The sequence below is a fragment of the Athene cunicularia genome, assembly GCF_003259725.1.
Source record: "Athene cunicularia isolate RWA chromosome 28 unlocalized genomic scaffold, athCun1 chr28_part1, whole genome shotgun sequence".
Taxonomy (NCBI): domain Eukaryota; kingdom Metazoa; phylum Chordata; class Aves; order Strigiformes; family Strigidae; genus Athene; species Athene cunicularia.
The window spans coordinates 930,018-947,915 of record NW_020799139.1 but is presented as its reverse complement, the minus strand read 5'-3'; the positions used below and the strand labels follow the sequence as shown (position 1 = coordinate 947,915).

The 17,898-nt window shown below is 38.5% G+C and overlaps 1 protein-coding gene across 1 annotated transcript in view; it reads right to left on the bottom strand.

Annotated features, from left to right (window-relative positions):
• Positions 1–15,014, bottom strand: part of MYO9B (myosin IXB) — a 41,779-nt gene extending 26,765 nt beyond the window's left edge. Inside the window, exons 1-2 of the mRNA XM_026864996.1 lie at positions 14,994–15,014; positions 7,488–8,381 (exon numbers count right to left, since the gene is read on the bottom strand). Coding sequence (XP_026720797.1) covers positions 7,488–8,324 — 837 coding nt within the window. The 5' untranslated portion in view covers positions 8,325–8,381; positions 14,994–15,014. The remainder of the gene's footprint in view (positions 1–7,487; positions 8,382–14,993) is intronic.
• Positions 15,015–17,898: the final 2,884 nt, after the last annotated feature.

The following is a 17,898-nucleotide window of genomic DNA, read 5'->3' as shown; positions in this document are numbered from 1 at the left end:
TACATCCTATTCCTTAATGCATTGCTCCCACTCAAAAATCTCCCAATAAGCACAAATTTTTTTTTTTTTTACGTGAGAACAGAACATTAAGATCTCATTTATAAAGTTAGCCCATGAATTTTCAAAGTCGTAAATTGAAAAAACAAACAGAAAAACTTTGGTTTACAGAACTACGTCATACTCATTGGCCAACTAACTCTGCTACACAACACTGGAAAATGTAGTTTCGTTATGAGGTGTTAGAAAAGGCAAAATGCAGATATGGCATAAGTCCTAATTGTGCATCTTTAATACTTCTGCCTGTATCATGAGCCTTCAGAAAATATCCTCTGCATGAGCCACACTTAAGATCTCTAAAGACAACTTATTACATCTAGAAGTCAGTAGAATTAGTTATTTGGAATGTCCTTAACTTTATCAACTCTTAACTGCGTGTTCTTAGGTTAAGAGAAACTTATCCTTCTAACATGCAGGAGGCAATCCAGCACATCGTGAAAAAAACCTGTGTAAAATACAATTGTTTGGAAAAATATGCTGCTCGGTGTAGACTATCACAGCAATTCCTGCCACAGATATTTCCTCTTAAAGCTCAAAGCAATTAAGGGCTCCATTAGGAAATCCGCCTCCCCTAATATAGAACATTCGTGGAATGATTTCACAAAAATGCCACCCTCTTCCTCCACACACACACGCGCATCCGGAGAATGATGGACATGTTCTATGCTGTGTCCATTATGCACTAAACTGCTTATACATAAAATTTCACAATCATGGTGAATCCTGTTTTCATGACAGTCATGTTGTCTGTATACTGCAACGCTTTTTTTTTTTTGGGGGGGGGTGGTGGTGTTGGGTTTTTTTAGCAAACTACCTTAAGGGTTGCAGCTGCACTGCAGTGTGACACCTGGACCTATTTCCAAAACAGGTTCTCAAAGCTCTCTTACAAGTAGAATTCTACTGCCAGCTGCCCAGTGTTCAGAGAACGCGAGAAACTTCTTCTAAACTGGGAGAATGCCCATAATTCTTCAGACAATCATTATTTCTGACCTCAGTGAATAAGGTAAAGGAGCTCTTCCTGTGCATGGTGAAAACCCCCAGGGTAATTCTGCTGTAACTCCTGAAAAGTCAGTGGGTTTCCAAGGAGAGAGGGTTTGCATCCATCAGTGCTTATTGATGACTGAGGCTGAGCTCAGCCTTCTAATTTCTAGAGACTCTGCTACATGTGTTATAATTCAAACAGCACCTATACTTGGATTTTCAAAGCAAGTACTGATGACAGTCATCAGTATCTTTTTGTAGCTAACAAGTTATCAACCAGATTATTTTTTTAGAGACCATTTTGCATACATATGCATATAACACAGGTCGACTCCTTACAGTTACCAAACACCAAATCAAAAATGGAAGACCAGTAACATCAGCACAGCAAATTGTCTGCTTCACAAATCAAGTGGCTCAACCGTGGCTCTCTGGAGAGCATCATCCAACTTCCCATTTAGTGTATTAAGAAACCTGCTGTAGCAAAGCTTTGCCAGGCTGCAGAACAGTGGACTTGCAAATTGATTCTGAAACACTTCTTTTTAGAAAGTTTTCTAACTTAAGCCACCAGTTAACTTATATTCAATAAACCAAAACACCACATAGCTAAATTTGCTACATTATTTTTTAATAATAAATATTTTGGCATTACAGAGTTAAGAAATCCCATAACCAGGGCTTCCTGAAAAACTTTCCTTAGTGATTACTCATGTAAGCAATGAATACAGTTTAAAACTAAAGGCTCTTATGATCTCATGTGTCTGGTATTTAGTCAAAGCATACAGCAAATTCTTAAAAGCTGATCTAATATTATCAGTTTTTAGGAAAGTTTTCATGTACTGAATGGTTTTCTCACAAGTGCCTTTAACATCTACAACTTTTTAAAGAACATTCCAAGTCACTTAACATTTTGGGTGGGGAATATTTTTTTTGCAATATTTAACTTTAAACTCTAATCACTGCTACTGTATGTTGCAATATACTTTGATGAGTTATCTACGTAAGAAATTACATTCCTGCCTAAAACCAGAAAGGCACAGAAATCTGAAATGTTTCAGTATTTAGCAGTTAGATATCTTTAACCTACTGTAGCTTTATCCTACAAAAAGGAGGATTATGGATAAGAATTAGCTCCTCTATTACCTAGCAATTGCTCCACATGAAAAGCATCTCTCAGATAATTCTATCCAGGTACTCTATTCATAGCTCAAATTCAACTGAATATCTCCCTGGTTTGTCTTTACAGCAAACCACCTATGTCTTTACAAAACAAATTCAGAAGATGTGAGAAGACAATTTCAGCTGAAGAGAAATAATCATTCACATAACCAATCCCATTTACTGTTTTTCCTTGTGAGTCCATGAGAAGACAGATAAAAAATAAAACCTAAAACTAAATCTCTCCAATGCAGAACACTAGCTATATAAAAAGAGGGCGAGTCAAAAATAGCAGACCAAGGCCAGAGGAATCAGAGCTGGGATAGCCTATTCTGGGAGGCAGGAAGTCATCCAACCCATCCTCTTACCTTGGAATGCAAGAGGCATAAACTGGAGTCTGCTGCTCAAAACTCCTGCAACACTAACAGCTTCAAAAGTATTTGGAATACATGCCAAATTCTTTTATTTGCTGTAAAAAGAAACCCCCAAACATGCTCCTATCACCTACCTCAGGAACACAACTCAAAATTCTTTCATAGGAATTGCCAAAATCTGAAAAAAGCTATTTGAGTTTCTACACGAAGCACTCTGATCCATGGCAGAATCACCACCGCACAGACCAATCTTTTAATGAGCCAGATGACATCAAAGACTCAAGTTACACACCCTGGGAAGAGGAAATGACTCCTTCAGAGTTGAACTCAGTTTAGTAGTGGTCTTCAGAAACATGCTGCAAAATATTCACTCATCAACACAAAAGGTGCAGTGTTCAGGGTAATTCTGCAACTCTGCATGCTGTCTGATGTGCTGGGGAACCCTAAGCAATCCACATGATCAGACTGTATAAAGGACAAGGGGATTTTTCCCCAAGAGATGTGTGCAGCAGAGAAAAGTATGCACCACATTTCTACAGGGGGGGGGGGAAAAAAAACCAAACAAAAACCAACAAAAAACCCCCCTAGTAACATCCAACCAAATGGAAAAAGGAAGTTCCATTACTCCTCTGATTATGATTCTTAAAACAAACACATGCAGATAATAGCCTCAAAACAACTACTTTCCCTTAAATAGAACAGGCTACACCCACTAAATATATATGCAGACTTTTATGGCAAATACAAATGAAAACCAGAGTTGAAGCACCACTCGGCTTAAGTCCATCTTATCCCGAAACCACAAGCACAATGGGACTGTAATAAAGAAAACAGAGCTGACAGCAAATTGCTTTACTCTGTTTTCCACAGAATGGCAAAGTATGAAAGTTTACTTTCTACAATGAAATTTAACAAGCCTTTTAATATGCTGAGTTCTAGAAAATCTCATCCCCACCCACCCACCTGATTGTGCTGTCAGTCTTAATTCCTATTTACAACTGCCATCTTTAGAAGGCCCCTTACTGAACGCTTCCTGTTGGACTTTCCATTTTATTTGGGTCTTAATTCTTTTCAAAAACGGTTCAGTGTGCCATTAAGAAGTCTTCAACATATCCAAATGGAAATAAGCAATGCTTTTCAAAACAATACATGAAAAAATTATGACAACCCCAGTATTTCCACCTGTTCCGCATCTCCTCAGCTTCCCTTTCAGAGGGAAATGAACTTTCAGCACACTAAGAAAGTAACTTCTGTAATAAACTCAGGATACTAAGGGTTACAATTTAACAGCAGACAGCAAGCCAACAGGAGCTTTGCTGCCAGAAGAGGAAGCTCCAATTCCCTCTTTATGTCCCTTGCCTCATGCTCCCATCCCCTCGCTCAATTTTCTGCCACTTTACTAAATTAATTGGCTTGAAGAAGCTGATAAATTAACTACAGGTCTCCAAAGCAAGTTCAAAGTTTTAGACCGCACGCTGTGCATTTTACATCTGAAACATGCGTTTTAAGACATTTTTCCCTGATGAAAGGAAAATACAAATTTCTTGGAAACTTCTTGAGTGTGTATGGAAAGGTTTAATTCTCTTAACACAAACAGAGGTTTGATTCATTATTCCCACTTTGACCCAAATAATAGTTCCCAAATGTAAATTCCTTCTTGGGACTTCAGCCGTTCAGTAAACTGAACTTGACAGTCAATACACGAAGGCAAAACTCCAAGTCAGAGAACTATACTTTAATCACTAAATACAGAAGAGCATGAAAAAGTCAGGAGTATTTTAAAACAGAGCCTATCCTTATCTTCCTACCAGTTTTAAAGAAACTGCTCTTCACTAGAGACTATCTATGTTAGACTGGAGAAACAATTTAATCTGAGAGCAATCCCTATACAGCTAAGGCACCTGTATGTCTTATGAGCACAACACAAAGCACTAGGCTGTGCCGAAGCGTCGCTGTCCCATGGAAGCAGCCAGCCTTTCAGCTTCTCTTTCTCTAGAAAGCTGCAAGCAGTGCCAAACATCATCAGAAGCAGTGCGAGTTTCCTCTGCTTATTAGACTCTTATAAACAGCACAGACTGGTGCCGAGATTGAGCAAGAAGCATCTGAGGATCAGAGACAAACCCATGACCAGTTTTCCTTTCACTAGCGCATGTGACAGCAGTTGTGCTAGTACCATGTTTAATTTTTAACCACACTGTCTCAGTATCATGTATTTAATTTCTTGGATGTTTGAGAAGGTACTATCAAGCAATGTTTAAGGTCAAATCATCTTTCATGGTACAGCCCTAACTCCATTCTTCAGAGTCTAGAAATTGTGAACAAGCAGCTAAGACATCAACGATAGTCTATCTGAAAATTCCTCAGATTTGAATAGAGATTGGTTAGGCAACACAGAAACAGGATTCAGTAAGAAATATGTTTTCTAGTTAAGTATGTGATTATAAAATTATAAATCCACGTCCATAATACACTAATAGTGTTCACCGCTCTGTGCTAGAAATTTTTGCTTTAACTCCTTGAACTTTTACAAAAGGTCAGCCTATAAACAGACACATTTTACTTAGGTGTCATGAAAATAAGAGGTCACTAAAAAGAGGAAGTTCTGAGCCAAAATGCAACCAACTTTTATGATACAGAAATCAAGGAAACAGACCAGTAAAGAGTACATTTTCATCTTTCATGAGGACTCTGAATAAAACTTCAAAATTAAATAGAACATTCTCAAATAGTTTAGGCACACTACAAAACTGTTCATGCAAAAAATCCCCTGAAACATCCATTTAAGAAAAATTCCCTTTTACCACTTCAGTTCCCTTAAGTAAAAACCCAAATGAGTCACCATAGTTGGATTTAGAAGCGACCAACTCTAACAGAAGAGTTTGTCGTCAGTTTAACTTCCACAAAGTGAAGTAAGCTTTCCGTGCATTCCTCTCCGAGACCAAAGTTTGACTTGGTTTTTTTAAAGTTACACTCAGTGACTGGAATTGCACAAGAGCACCCATATTGAGAAACATGGAAGCTTCGCTGTCAGCTGAATCCACTCTGCTTCATTTTACTTCTCTTTGTTCTAACCCTACCACAGCATCGCTTTCTGCTCTGCACTGGAGTTACATGAACAGAGAAGTATATTCCCAGCAACTCAGAGTTATGCTGAAATCACAGGTACCCCAGTGATTATTTCAGCCAGGACAAATCTTAGCCTCTGCAACTTTCAAAAAGGTTTCTTTCTCTATAATTTCAAGTCAAGAAATAATACTTTTAATACAAAAATGTATATTCAGTCCTGAAAGATGTTTCACAATTCAGATATTCCTACTTTTATATTGAGCCGTCAAACTCCTTTATCTTTTCCAATATTTGGGAGGACACGTTTACATTGAATCAATCTGACAGACACCTCAAAGAAGCAGAGCAAGAAGTTTCTCTGAGAATTGCAGAAAAGGCGTCACATTTTAGACAATATGTACTCTAACAGCCATGTTAGAATCCATTTGGCAAGTTTGCAAGTTAAGCTTTCAATCAGTCTTCAGATTTCTAGCTAGCAAGACTATTTTCTCATGAAATGCATTACTAAACGCTCAGTGGGAGTCTGAATATGTTGCAGTACTTATGACAACCAGTCTTACAGTAGAAAAATCACCCGTGTCTATTCATGAACATTCCCAGACATAGACAACATCTACCTGTGGCTCCAGCAAAGTTAATAATTTTCATTTTCAATCTAGGGATATGTGCATTTCTCATTCAGTGGACAAACAGCAACACAAGATTTTACATCTCTATCTGGTCTGACGCAGCTGTATCACATCAGGGAGACTAGGATCTGAAACAGTTAATTTTATCAAAGGCAGAAAGATCAGCTGATCAAACAGTGCTTTCCACAGTGACCCCTTCCTGTTTTCTGTTTAGAACTGCAAACTTGAACTCCAGCAACCAACAAACCTCAAACAATTTTACTTCTTCTTTCAAGCAGCAGAAAGAAAGGCAAAAAAGAACTTGCACGTATTCTTCATTCTTTACAGAAAAGCTTTCAAATCACATTTATGAACTTTAAAATGTGTTACATTTAACTTCATTGCTTTTTCACCTTTTATTTAAAAGCTTTAAAAAAAACCTTATTTTTTTTTAAAAATAAAAGTGTTGTTACTTGTTACATTTGAGAATATTTAAACCTAAAATTTGCAATGGCTGCATTGAATGTCCTTGCTGCTGAAGATTTTATGGGCGACCATTACATCCATCCAAGCTTTCAGTTTTCCTTTCAGATGAGAGAGTAAAAGGGAGAGGCTGAAGTCTAAAAGATCAGTTTAAGTCTGTCCTGCCGTCACCTAACACAAGGCAAGCTGTATCCCCTCCTTCTCATGTGTTTAGTTTTGCTTTCTATTGGAAATACTGCAGTAATTTAAAAAAATCAAAGCCAACTCACACTTTCTCCCCAACTAACAATGTTGCTCTCTTCAAAACAATTGTCGAAAGGAAGTAACTCCCTCAAAAAGGGAATTCATAAAAATGCTGCAGGCCATGCTCACACACAAAGGTATGATTACAGTAAACAGTTAACGTTTCAGCGGAACAACCTTTTTATGAAAACATTTACTTACAATCTGATGCAAATGCCATCAAAACTTTTAGATGGAAAACACAGGTAACCTCTGTCCCAGAATATTAGTGTTTAGTGGTGGAAAGTTAAGTCAGACATAAATTAAAAGCAACAGGAAGTCAGCTAAATGGAAGGATGAATTAAGGAAAATCAATTAGAAGCAGTCGAGCAACACAGCCAAACACCAATGCAGCCCATTGAGACGATTAGTGGTATCTAATGCCTAAACCAAGTGACTCAAAAGTAGTATTCAACAGCAGTTATTTGAAGTTTTCAAAAAACTGTTTTTACAGAAGGCAGTTTTAGTGTAAATTTACCTCCAGAACTGGTCCAGCTCCTAGAATAGTTCTCTCCACACCACTTGCGTACCCTTTCTGGCTCAGTGCCGTGAGACAGTGAATTAAGAAGTTTGTGCTTTGAGTTTTCCCAGACCCACTTTCACCTGATATAACTATGCACTGATTAACATGTTTTTTAAGCATTGTGTGATAAGCCACATCAGCAATGGCAAAAATATGAGGCTCCAACTTCCCAAGCTGATGATTCTCATACATCTTGACATATTTAGGATTATAAATGGGCAGGAACTTGAAGGGGTTAATGGCAATCAGAATACTTCCTGCGTAAGTATAGATTTTGTGTTTCAGAAAGCGGCATTTCAGATTCTCCAGGAGCGTTGTCTCCGTTAAGTTGGGAAGATTGCACAAGTCATCAAAGTCCTCCTGATGCCATGGAAGAAAGCCCCTTTCAACCAATCGCCGGGCATCTGTCTCCTTGGAAAGCAATTGCATCTGGACATACTTGATGGTCCCATCAGTGTTCCTTTCTTGCAAAAGAAAGTAGTACCCATCCTTTTGTGGATGCTCATCCTGAGCACGACGAGGCCAAAGTAAAACCCTATGAACAGGAGAATCATTTATATCAAGTACCCATTCTTCACCACCCGATTCTTTCACTTCCACGAGCACATAATGTTTTGAGACATCCAAGTTTAAGATATTAATCACATCCTTGATAACGTCTGAAGATGTGCTGTCCTTGGTTGCTGTCACTTTGCAGCAGGGAGCACTTTCTGTTGAGAGTTGGGGGTAAATATGAAGACTGTAGGCTGCCTTTGCCTGGCAAACTGCACTGTCAGCATCTTTTACACTCATTCTGTCCCCAGATGGGCTTCAGTCTTCCACCCCTGCTTAATATGCAGTGCCCATCGTCTGAAAAAGAAAAAAAGTCAGGTGTTAAAAAAGCATGTACAAGAGGTATTAGGGCAAGGTGTTATTTTCTGGAGGATTAGGATAAAGTTATTCTAGAATAAAGTTAGTTAAAGTCCTAATTATTAAAGAACAAATGCACTATTTATGCACATCAGTGATAGTATTTTTAAAAGTCTGCCTAGCCTGTCTCCAGCCTGGAGTGGAGAGCTGCCACAACATCTATCCTCTTTTCATTTTTCCTTCTATTCCTGTGCCATCCTTTCCTCCATGTTATGGCAGCAGAAGCCACAAAGCAAACTGAACCGGGATAAACATCCAAGTTAAAACTTCCTTGTTTCCCCAAGTTAGTTTTAACCCAGATAATTTCCCCATCTGCTTCACTGTACAACTACACAAACATTCATTCATCCTCCCACAGAAACCCTCCCTTAAAGCTGCACAAGCACCCTGAGGTAGAAACAGGGTTTGATCAGCAGCGACAGTTTAGAGCAGCCATGAACAAGCAGCAGTGCATAGCTGCAAGGAAGAAGATGGTTCTGACGCCGAGATCCACACTTTTTTTTTTTTTTCTTTTTGTTTCCCCCAACTGACCTCTTTTCATCAAAGGCACAAGATTGGTACAGTATTCACCCCCACTCAACTTTAAGGAAACAGTGCCTATAGCTGACCAGCGCAATACTGCTGTCAGCTCTTCCTAACCCTGCTCACCATAGTGACTTCTTGAACGTGCAGAATTTACCCAGGCGAGAGACTAATTTCACTTCATCGAACCACATCCTTGCTACAAAAAGGTTTGAGCGTGCTTTTTATCTTCCATTTTAGGCAACAAAGTAAAATTAGTCTTACTGCAACTTCTTTTCAGTTCAGCTAACAAGATCCCGAATCCACTTCATACACATTTTATACCTACCGCATCAACTCTTTCCTTACTGGGTTTCAGGAACCTCATGCATGAGTCTCCAAAAAATCATTTATTCTGATTGCTTTCTCCTCTTTTCACCCCTGATGCAGGCCAGCAATCTAACTTCAACTGAACATCAAACTCACAGAAGCCAACCTCCTTACTGCCAAGTCTAAAAGCCTCTAGATTTAGTAACACTCTGTGCCTTTGCCAGTGATTTTTCTCTCAACTGCAATTCTGTACACCCAGAGCATCAGGACTAGGTTTGCTTACATTGCTTTTGTTCAACAGTTTATTAGCTTATCAATGGGTAGTAAAAGGAGAAAGATAATAAAGTATCCCTTTTTTTTTTTAACAGTCTGTAAAACTTCATACCTAGAATATCAGTTCCGGTTTTGTTTCAAGAATTGTTCTAATTATATACTTACATGTTGAATATATAAAAAAATGGGAAAAATTTAAAAAAAGACAGAGAAACGTCAATGAAGTTACTTTTTGCCACTAAACAACTTCACAGGAACTTGCATAAGGCCACAAAGAGCAATCATCTCAAATTAAAATCAGTAGAGTTGGAAGCATTTAGCTGCCACTTCCACTGCAAGTAATGAATCACTTCACAGAAACATGACATAGTTCTGCCTCATGAGCAGCCTCAGAGTAGAGAGCTGTGCTTTAAGGGAACTCTGAACAGTAAGCTTACAGAAGACATTGTTATGCAAGCTGGATCACTTTTAGTGGCTACTCATCAAAAGGAAGGCTGAACAAGCCACAGAGAGCAAGACAAACCACAGCACATCTCTGATCAAGCTGTATGATCCCTCTGAGAAGGGTTTTTTTTCCCCCATTAAATTTCATTCTTTGTTCATTAAGGAGAGCTTATTGCAAGACAGAACTTTGTCATACAGAAGGATGGACCAGTGAGCTCAAAGTCCCCTCTCCGTTTCCTGTAATTATCACTGACCAGTAGCTAATAAGGTCTGAAATAACTTTGAATTATGCAAGTGGAAAGCATTCTTAACCTATAGAAGTTCAAACACCTTAACATACAGTAGAAACGACAGTAGACTGCTGCTCATGAGGAACATAAATCTGGAGCACAGAACAGAAAAAAAGAACAACAGTCACCATTTTCCTCTCAAGTTAGCCAGGCAGTTCAAGGTACAGAGTCTTGTGCAGACTTCCCTTTTTTTTCCCCCCAGCAATGAGTTTCAGACACACAGTCTGGTATGATAGAGGAAGTCCCCTCAATAAGCATTTTCACCAAAACAGCACACTAAGAAATGTTGGTACCACCTCTTTGCCCACACAGAAGAGCTGAACCTAAGTGCTGAGCTCTGACTTTACTCCTCTATTTCCCAATCTCATGTCAGCTACCAGGACATATCTGGCACATTGCTCAAGGCTCCCATACCACACTTTCCAAAGAAGAAACCAGAACACAGAGGGCCTCTTCTCTACTGGTGAAAAATTCAGGGTAATTACAGTAAGCAGCAACACGATGGCTGGCAGTGTCTGCTCAGGTGTGTACCGAAAAATGAGAAAGATCTCTCATCCTGAAGATGACAGATTTCTCACAAAGCAACATGTAGACATCAACCTTAATATATTTACGGTACATACAGATTTCTAAATTATGCAGTCATCATACAGCTTGATGGAAGTTCAAGCAGCCATCCATTACTCTATAGGAATGATTTGGAAGATAATTTACAGTAGAAAGAACTTGCTGAAACGTGATTTCAGCGAACAGTCACATCAGCAGTAAAGACCGTCAGCAAAAACCACCCCAATTTTAACCAGACACAAAAGCCAGACACTACTTGCTTGTTTTCAACAGTGTTGAGCTTCAAGACTGCTCTTTCACTCAACAACTCAAATCAGATATGCTACTTTGAATCATTTAATACTGGTTATGAGGCTTTAAGAAAAAAAAGAATTAAATTCTAAAAGTCACTTAAGGAAGAGTAACATCCAATTACTGTGATTCGTTTTAATCAAGTCTACTTTTGTTACCTACAGTTTATTTGCCCAAAAATGCACTACATGAGTCACAGAAGAAACAACATGATGCTTAAATTCTTCAATCCAAGAATCAGAGTGAGATATCTAGTCACTACAAAAAGAGGTTTAAGGAAAACTTGCTGGTCTCCAACTACTTATGATTAGAAAGGATGTAAAATTAATGTGCTGATAATTCTGCTCTAAAAGAGACAGACCTCTGACTTCATACTAAGCAATATTTCAAGCCACAAATTAAAACATAAAAACAAAAGAGTATATACTGAACAGAGTCTAAGTTGGTTACCTAATGGCTCCCAGTATTCAACTAGGGACAGGGTATCATCAAGCAACTGGATGATTAGATTCTAGTGAAGTTGGATTCCTCGCACCAAATTAAACATTTTCATGACGGGTCTAAAAGAAAGAAAAGAGTTACTGCTAAAAAATGTATCATAGAGAGATTGAGAAGGCAGTAAGTAATCAAAAGCTAGATCAATTATATAGTGCAGTAGTACAGGAACAAGAAAACAAATTTGAAACAAATTTCAGCTCAGTTTACAGATATATAACTTCAAATTTATCCAAGAAACAATCCATACCAGAGGGATGGAATGGGAGTTATCCTGAAATAGGCTTGAAAACCATAGCGACTAATCATTTAAACATGGTATTCTAATATAACACTATAAGCATGGTAGTGTAGTGAATGTAATTCCCAGATAAACATCATATGAATATTTAGTTCAGCAGCCATATTACCCTTGCACTCAGAAGGTACGTGGCCAATACTGCATTTAGAATATATTCAAAATTCAATTAAGAAGCTAAAAACAGCAACTAAAAAAAAACGAACCAAAACCCCACAACTGTTAGAAAATATCCCCTTACAGCAAAATACTCTAGAAGTTTTGTCTATGAGAAACACATGGAGGAGACTGATATCAGTTTAAGTCCTTGCACAGGGAAATGGAGTTTGGTAACAATCACCAGTTTGGAGGACAAAGCTGTAACACAAGCCAGTGGCTGGAATTCAAAGCTAGACAAAGTCAGGCTAACATAAGACATAAATGTCACCAGTAGGCTACCCCGCACTGCACAAACTTAACTGACACGAACCATGAGGTTTGATTGCTAAAGCACTTTTTCGAAAATCAGCCAGTCCCCAGTTACAGATGTGCATCTTAACTAGAAAAGTTAATTAGGTACTACCCTCTCATTTACATCGAGTGGTCTGCACAGATGACTCCTCCTACTTTTATGATCTCTCATTATTTAGAAAATTTTTAAGCAACTGAAATATTTATTCAGTGTAATTTGGCTCATCAAGGAAGCACAAGCCTGAATTCAGGTGCAGAGAATACTGGAAGAAAAAGGAGAAATACAAAAGTAGAAGGTAATAATGAAACTATATTGGTCAGCATGCAAATCAGCAAACTTGGGAAAACAGCAGCCTAACTACCACTGTCAAGCTCTTTCTGTAGGTGGAAATTCTCCAAAGTTACCTCAATTACTTTCAATACCTCTTCTTATAAGAAGCCCTTTTCCAATGCATGGGGAAAAACAAAGCTGTGTGTTAGAGAATTTAATAAGTGGGAGGCAGAAGCTGGCACTAGGTGCACATCAACTAATTTTAGACTTCACATTCAGACTCCTTCCTGTTTTCCTTAAAATGTTTTACTTTTCACAAGCTTTTTGTAGCACAAGCATACATCTTCACAGCACTTATTTTTCACCATACTCCTCTTTTACAGCTGCAAACAGAGTTAGGCAAGCTGGGCAAGAAAAAAAACATCAAAGCTTTTGATTCTACCCTTTTATTAAAAAATATCAGACTGTATTAATTCTGTGGGCATGAGTGGGGCAACAGCTGCATAGGATTAGTGTTTTAAACGATACAGAGATACAATTTGCACCCTTGTAACAGTGGTTTCATTGTATAACACACGTAATTTAATGGTACTTATTTCAAGTGAGATTGAAGAGAAGTAAATCTGGAATAGTGTTACACAAATTTAAATATAAGGCGCCAGTTACAAGCCACCTTTACTCAACTATCCTAGAAGGAGAATTCCAACAGGTCTAGGAAAATGGAAGCAAGTCTAGCCAATCTTTTCACTTCCCTTACCCACCACCTTTGCAACTTCCCTTACCCCCCACCTTTGCAAGTTCTACAATGTATTTGTTAATAGCACTAACATTAGCAAGCTTAAGAGGTAACAGTCTAATGCTGTATTTATTTTTATATTACCTATGAAATAGTACTTGTATTTGCTTATAAAAAAAATAAAACCCACTAGGCTTACCAAAAAATAATCTAAGTGAACACGGGGCTGTACTATTTAGTCTCTCACTGGAGGATTGATTATACTTGCCACTTAAATCACTGAGTAGGGCAACATTTCAGGTAACTACTTCAATACTTTGTAGAAGAAATGTAGTAGGCTACTTAATTTACATCAATCTGTAATTTTATTTTTTGATCAGATAACAATAGAAACAGAAAACCCAAAATTCCAATTCTCTATGGTAATTTTGATGGTATTTTCTAAGTGTTTTTAATTCTTCATTAAGCAAATTGATTTTTTAATACGCATTAAAGCCAACTTTGTCCACTTAATAATGTAGTAAAATTCTAGAAGAGAACTTTGCCCCAATCAGCACAGGGTATCCGTTTAGTTTAAATAAGGCCATAATTTGAAGTCACATATTTAGTCAATGAATCACAGTGAAGCTAAAAGGGGAAAGCTACCATTACAGCAAAATTGTTGAGGATGAACTTTATAATATTCCAGTTCTTCACATTTTCATGTACGTTTCCAGTGCTGCATTCCTCAGACCGAAAGATTCAAGCTTCTCCCATTGTTCATCAAGTAATTTTCAACACAAAAGCAGAAACACATCATGAGTACTTGAACTCTAATATTCTTGAATACTAAAACTGCCAATGACTATCCTCAAAAGAGACCCCTCTGATCAAACTGAAAACATCCAGCAATTTCAAAAATATTCAGGTACTACTTATCCTTGATTTCCAAAGCAAGGAATTTCCAGTAAAATAGGCTCCAGAGACAACCTTAAGTTTCCAGAATTAACTGTGCATTACAGGTAATGCAAAGGCCTCAACCCTTGTCTTACCTCACATCATAAACACATACAGTTCTTTTTAGCTGAACTTTTTTTTTTTTTTCCTAGTCTTCCAGACATTTGTAGATTACATGAAAATTGCCAGGCATTCTAGTAACATTTCAATATTTTTTTTGGTCATTACAAAAATCTGTTGGACTTAACTTTAGATCCATGGTTTTCTTTAACTGAAAGCTCTCAGTTTTTTCTACTCCAGAAGGAGCAGTTCTGAATGGAGCATGCAAATTTACCACACATTTGTTACTACTCTTTGTAATCAAGCCTGCCAGAAAAGTTACTGCCACAGACTGCCTAACAAAGGAGAAGCTAGGCTGAAATGCAAGTAATGCAATGCAATACAGCAAAATGTCAAAGAAATTACCTTCATTACAGGCAGCTCCTTCGCAGTTACCTCCTCTCTACTCCCTATGGCCCTTGAGATCCTGATCCCAATCTACACCACCCTCAAAGCACCCAAGATGCAGACCTCTACTTCCTCTTAATGACTCAGATGCACAATTTAACCTCAAGACAAGGATATCTTATCAGGTCTATAGTGGCATTAAAGGTCTACAGCATGTTATTACCTCACAAAAAAAGTGTGATGTCAGAATTACAGATGTTCACTTGAGTATGATTCAGAGGAAATTAAGATGTTGCCCTGTTGAGAAAACGAGGAATGAAGGCAAAGAGTCTAAGTCAAAAGAATCTTGGAGACTGTTCTCACTAGCTTTTGTAGTTTTCTTAATTTTATCCTTAATAGCATTATAGCTGTCAACAAAGGAAGTAAGAAAATCTCACTGCAATTATACTGATAAGAAATTCTCTTAACTTTTGTGTGAATTAGAAAAGAAAGGGGGCTCATCACAAGAACCTGTACATGTCAAAAATACCTTTAAAAACACTTTTACCATTAAACGCTGTTGGTGTTTGAAGGAAGAGCAAGTTTTTCTAGGATCTGCACTGAGTTTCATTTGGTAACCAGATATAAACAATACAATAAAGCCTAGATAAAAGCAACTCTATGAGCCATGCTTAAGTTAAATACATCAAGAAAACATGATATACCAGAAACAAAAACCTCTGAATTTTCATTTTCTGAAATAAAGACACTCCCAGCCCTTTCAGAAGGCAGATCATCTATTAAAATAGCCACCTACTGAAAAAAAAGCCAAAAATCCTTATCAGCATTTCAGGCTTTGTAACTCCCTGATATTAGAATAAGTAGATCTTGTTTCTTAGAAAGGTGATTAATAAACACCTTCAGCCTTCACATTCACAAAAAAGTACTGAACCACAGACTTTTTGCTGAATCAGTATTTTTTTCACTCTTTTCCTTGACTGTTGAAATACCTAATACTGTTGCATCTTTTAAGAACTTTTCCTTTTTAAGTGCCTAAGAGACGCAAAATGTGGTATTTGACCATCTAGCAAAGGAAAGGCCATATTTAGCCTAAGTAGTACTGAACTAAGTTCATGAGTCAAAGTTATTCATACACAGGATTATTCAAGTGGTATAATGTTTGAATCATTATTTGTCAGAAAACTCTGTACAAAGCACGAACCTCATTTAAATGATCAGCTGCATTTACTCTTCCTAAATTATTCAGTTCTATAAATGTTTTAGATTCCACAGAAAAAACACAAACCTGAGTCTTCCCACTCCGATTATACTAACCATTTGCACAGACAGCTACTCTGTCACTCCACAATCTACAACATTCAACTAGGAAAACACTTTTTGTTGAGACAAACGTTCAAGCATAGACAGAAAAAACCCAAACCAAACGCCCAAACAACCTATATTGTTATACAAAACCAGTTCCATCACAGTAGTGCAGTAACTCCTAAGTTTTATGCTAATAAGTAAACACTAATGATTAAGAAAATGGCTTTCAATGCATCATACTGAAAAGCATAAACGATGTTACAGGACTTCACATATAGATAAAGAATTTCATTGTCAGTTCAAAGACAAAAATAATCAAGATTAACTATTTTCTAAAAAGAGTCCCAACAAATCCTGAAGCTAGTGTGAATATACATCCATATTAGAAGTTTCCCATACGTCTTCTCCTACAGTAAACGAGTTTGTTCCTGATAAAATTCCATGTTAAAGACACCAAAGGCTTAATAAAACTTGATGGGTGTGACACTAATATACTAAACCGGAATGCAGGGTTACCTCACACTGTAACTTTAGGGCAAGTACTTCAGTCATGTATTCCAGCTAACAGACCTGAAATCAGAGAGCTTCTAATTACCCATGACAAACTCTTATTTGCAAACAGCTAGGCAGACAAACCGATACCGATCCACCTCTAGGAGTAACGTGGGAGGATGTTGATGACATCTTTGGAAGGCTAATTGCATTTGCCAGAAGCCTGAGATCATCTCCAGCCCTTTACTCCACTGCCACCCATTTCCAGAAGGTGAAATCAAAGAATACTGAACTAATTTGCATTCAAAGTACTTCTCACTTTTCACGAACAGGACTTGCAAATAAAGCTGGGGAAGAATTTTGCCAAAATACTTATGGAGGAAGAGACAACAAGGCTAGAAATTGTACTGGGAAGCCACCTTGCATTAGGATCACACGTACCTGTATCAACTGCATGGTTACAAGAGTCACGAATCAGGATAGTACTCTGCTACTCTTAGTCTACAAACATGTAACAAAAAGATGTTCCTAGCTTGCAAAAGTGTTACTTTCCAGATTGCAAAACCCAACTTACCGAAAAGACACAGCACTACCAAGACAGAAACAGCTAAGAGGCGTGCATCAATTAGGCAATGATGGTCACCACGATAAAGCACAACCTCAACACAGTAGCAGCAGTGATACCGTCAGGAGTTGCCCAAAAATAAAACAAAGAAACAAAAGAACCCAGAGAGTTTTAACTTTTTTTTTTTTTTTTTTTCTAAAGATACGGAGATATTTGTACGAAAGCTTACAGGCTGTTCATACCGAAAGTCAGAGACATCATGTGAAAAAGCCGAACGCTGCATGGTGGAAAGATCAGTAAGCAGGAGATGGAAGTTAACCGTGATCAACGGCAAGATCTTCCCCCCGCGTATCGCCTGAGAGACGGGAGGTGCGGACTGGCGGCGAGGAGCGTTCCTTCCCTTAGGGCATGGCCAGCTCTTGGGGCACATCAGGTGCAAAACGAGTCAGCAGCAACACATCTGCCCCCCCGGCCGTTACAAGCCCACGCAGCCGCCCAGAAGCCGGGCACAGCGCGGCTCCAGCCTGCGCCACCCCCCGCCCGGGCTGCGCTCCCCTCAGCGCCGGGAAAACCGAGCAGCGAGGGCCTGGCCCCGCCGGCTGGCACCGCGCACTGTTCTTTCCTTGGGCTTTTGGTAGGAGGCGGCTACGCTCTACGGCTTCGTCTGGCGAACCCCAAGAACACTACGCGAGGGCTCTTCTGCGCTGCCTCGGCGCTCTAAGAAACCGCTGGAAAAGGGCGGTGAGCACCAGCGAGGCCGCCGCCT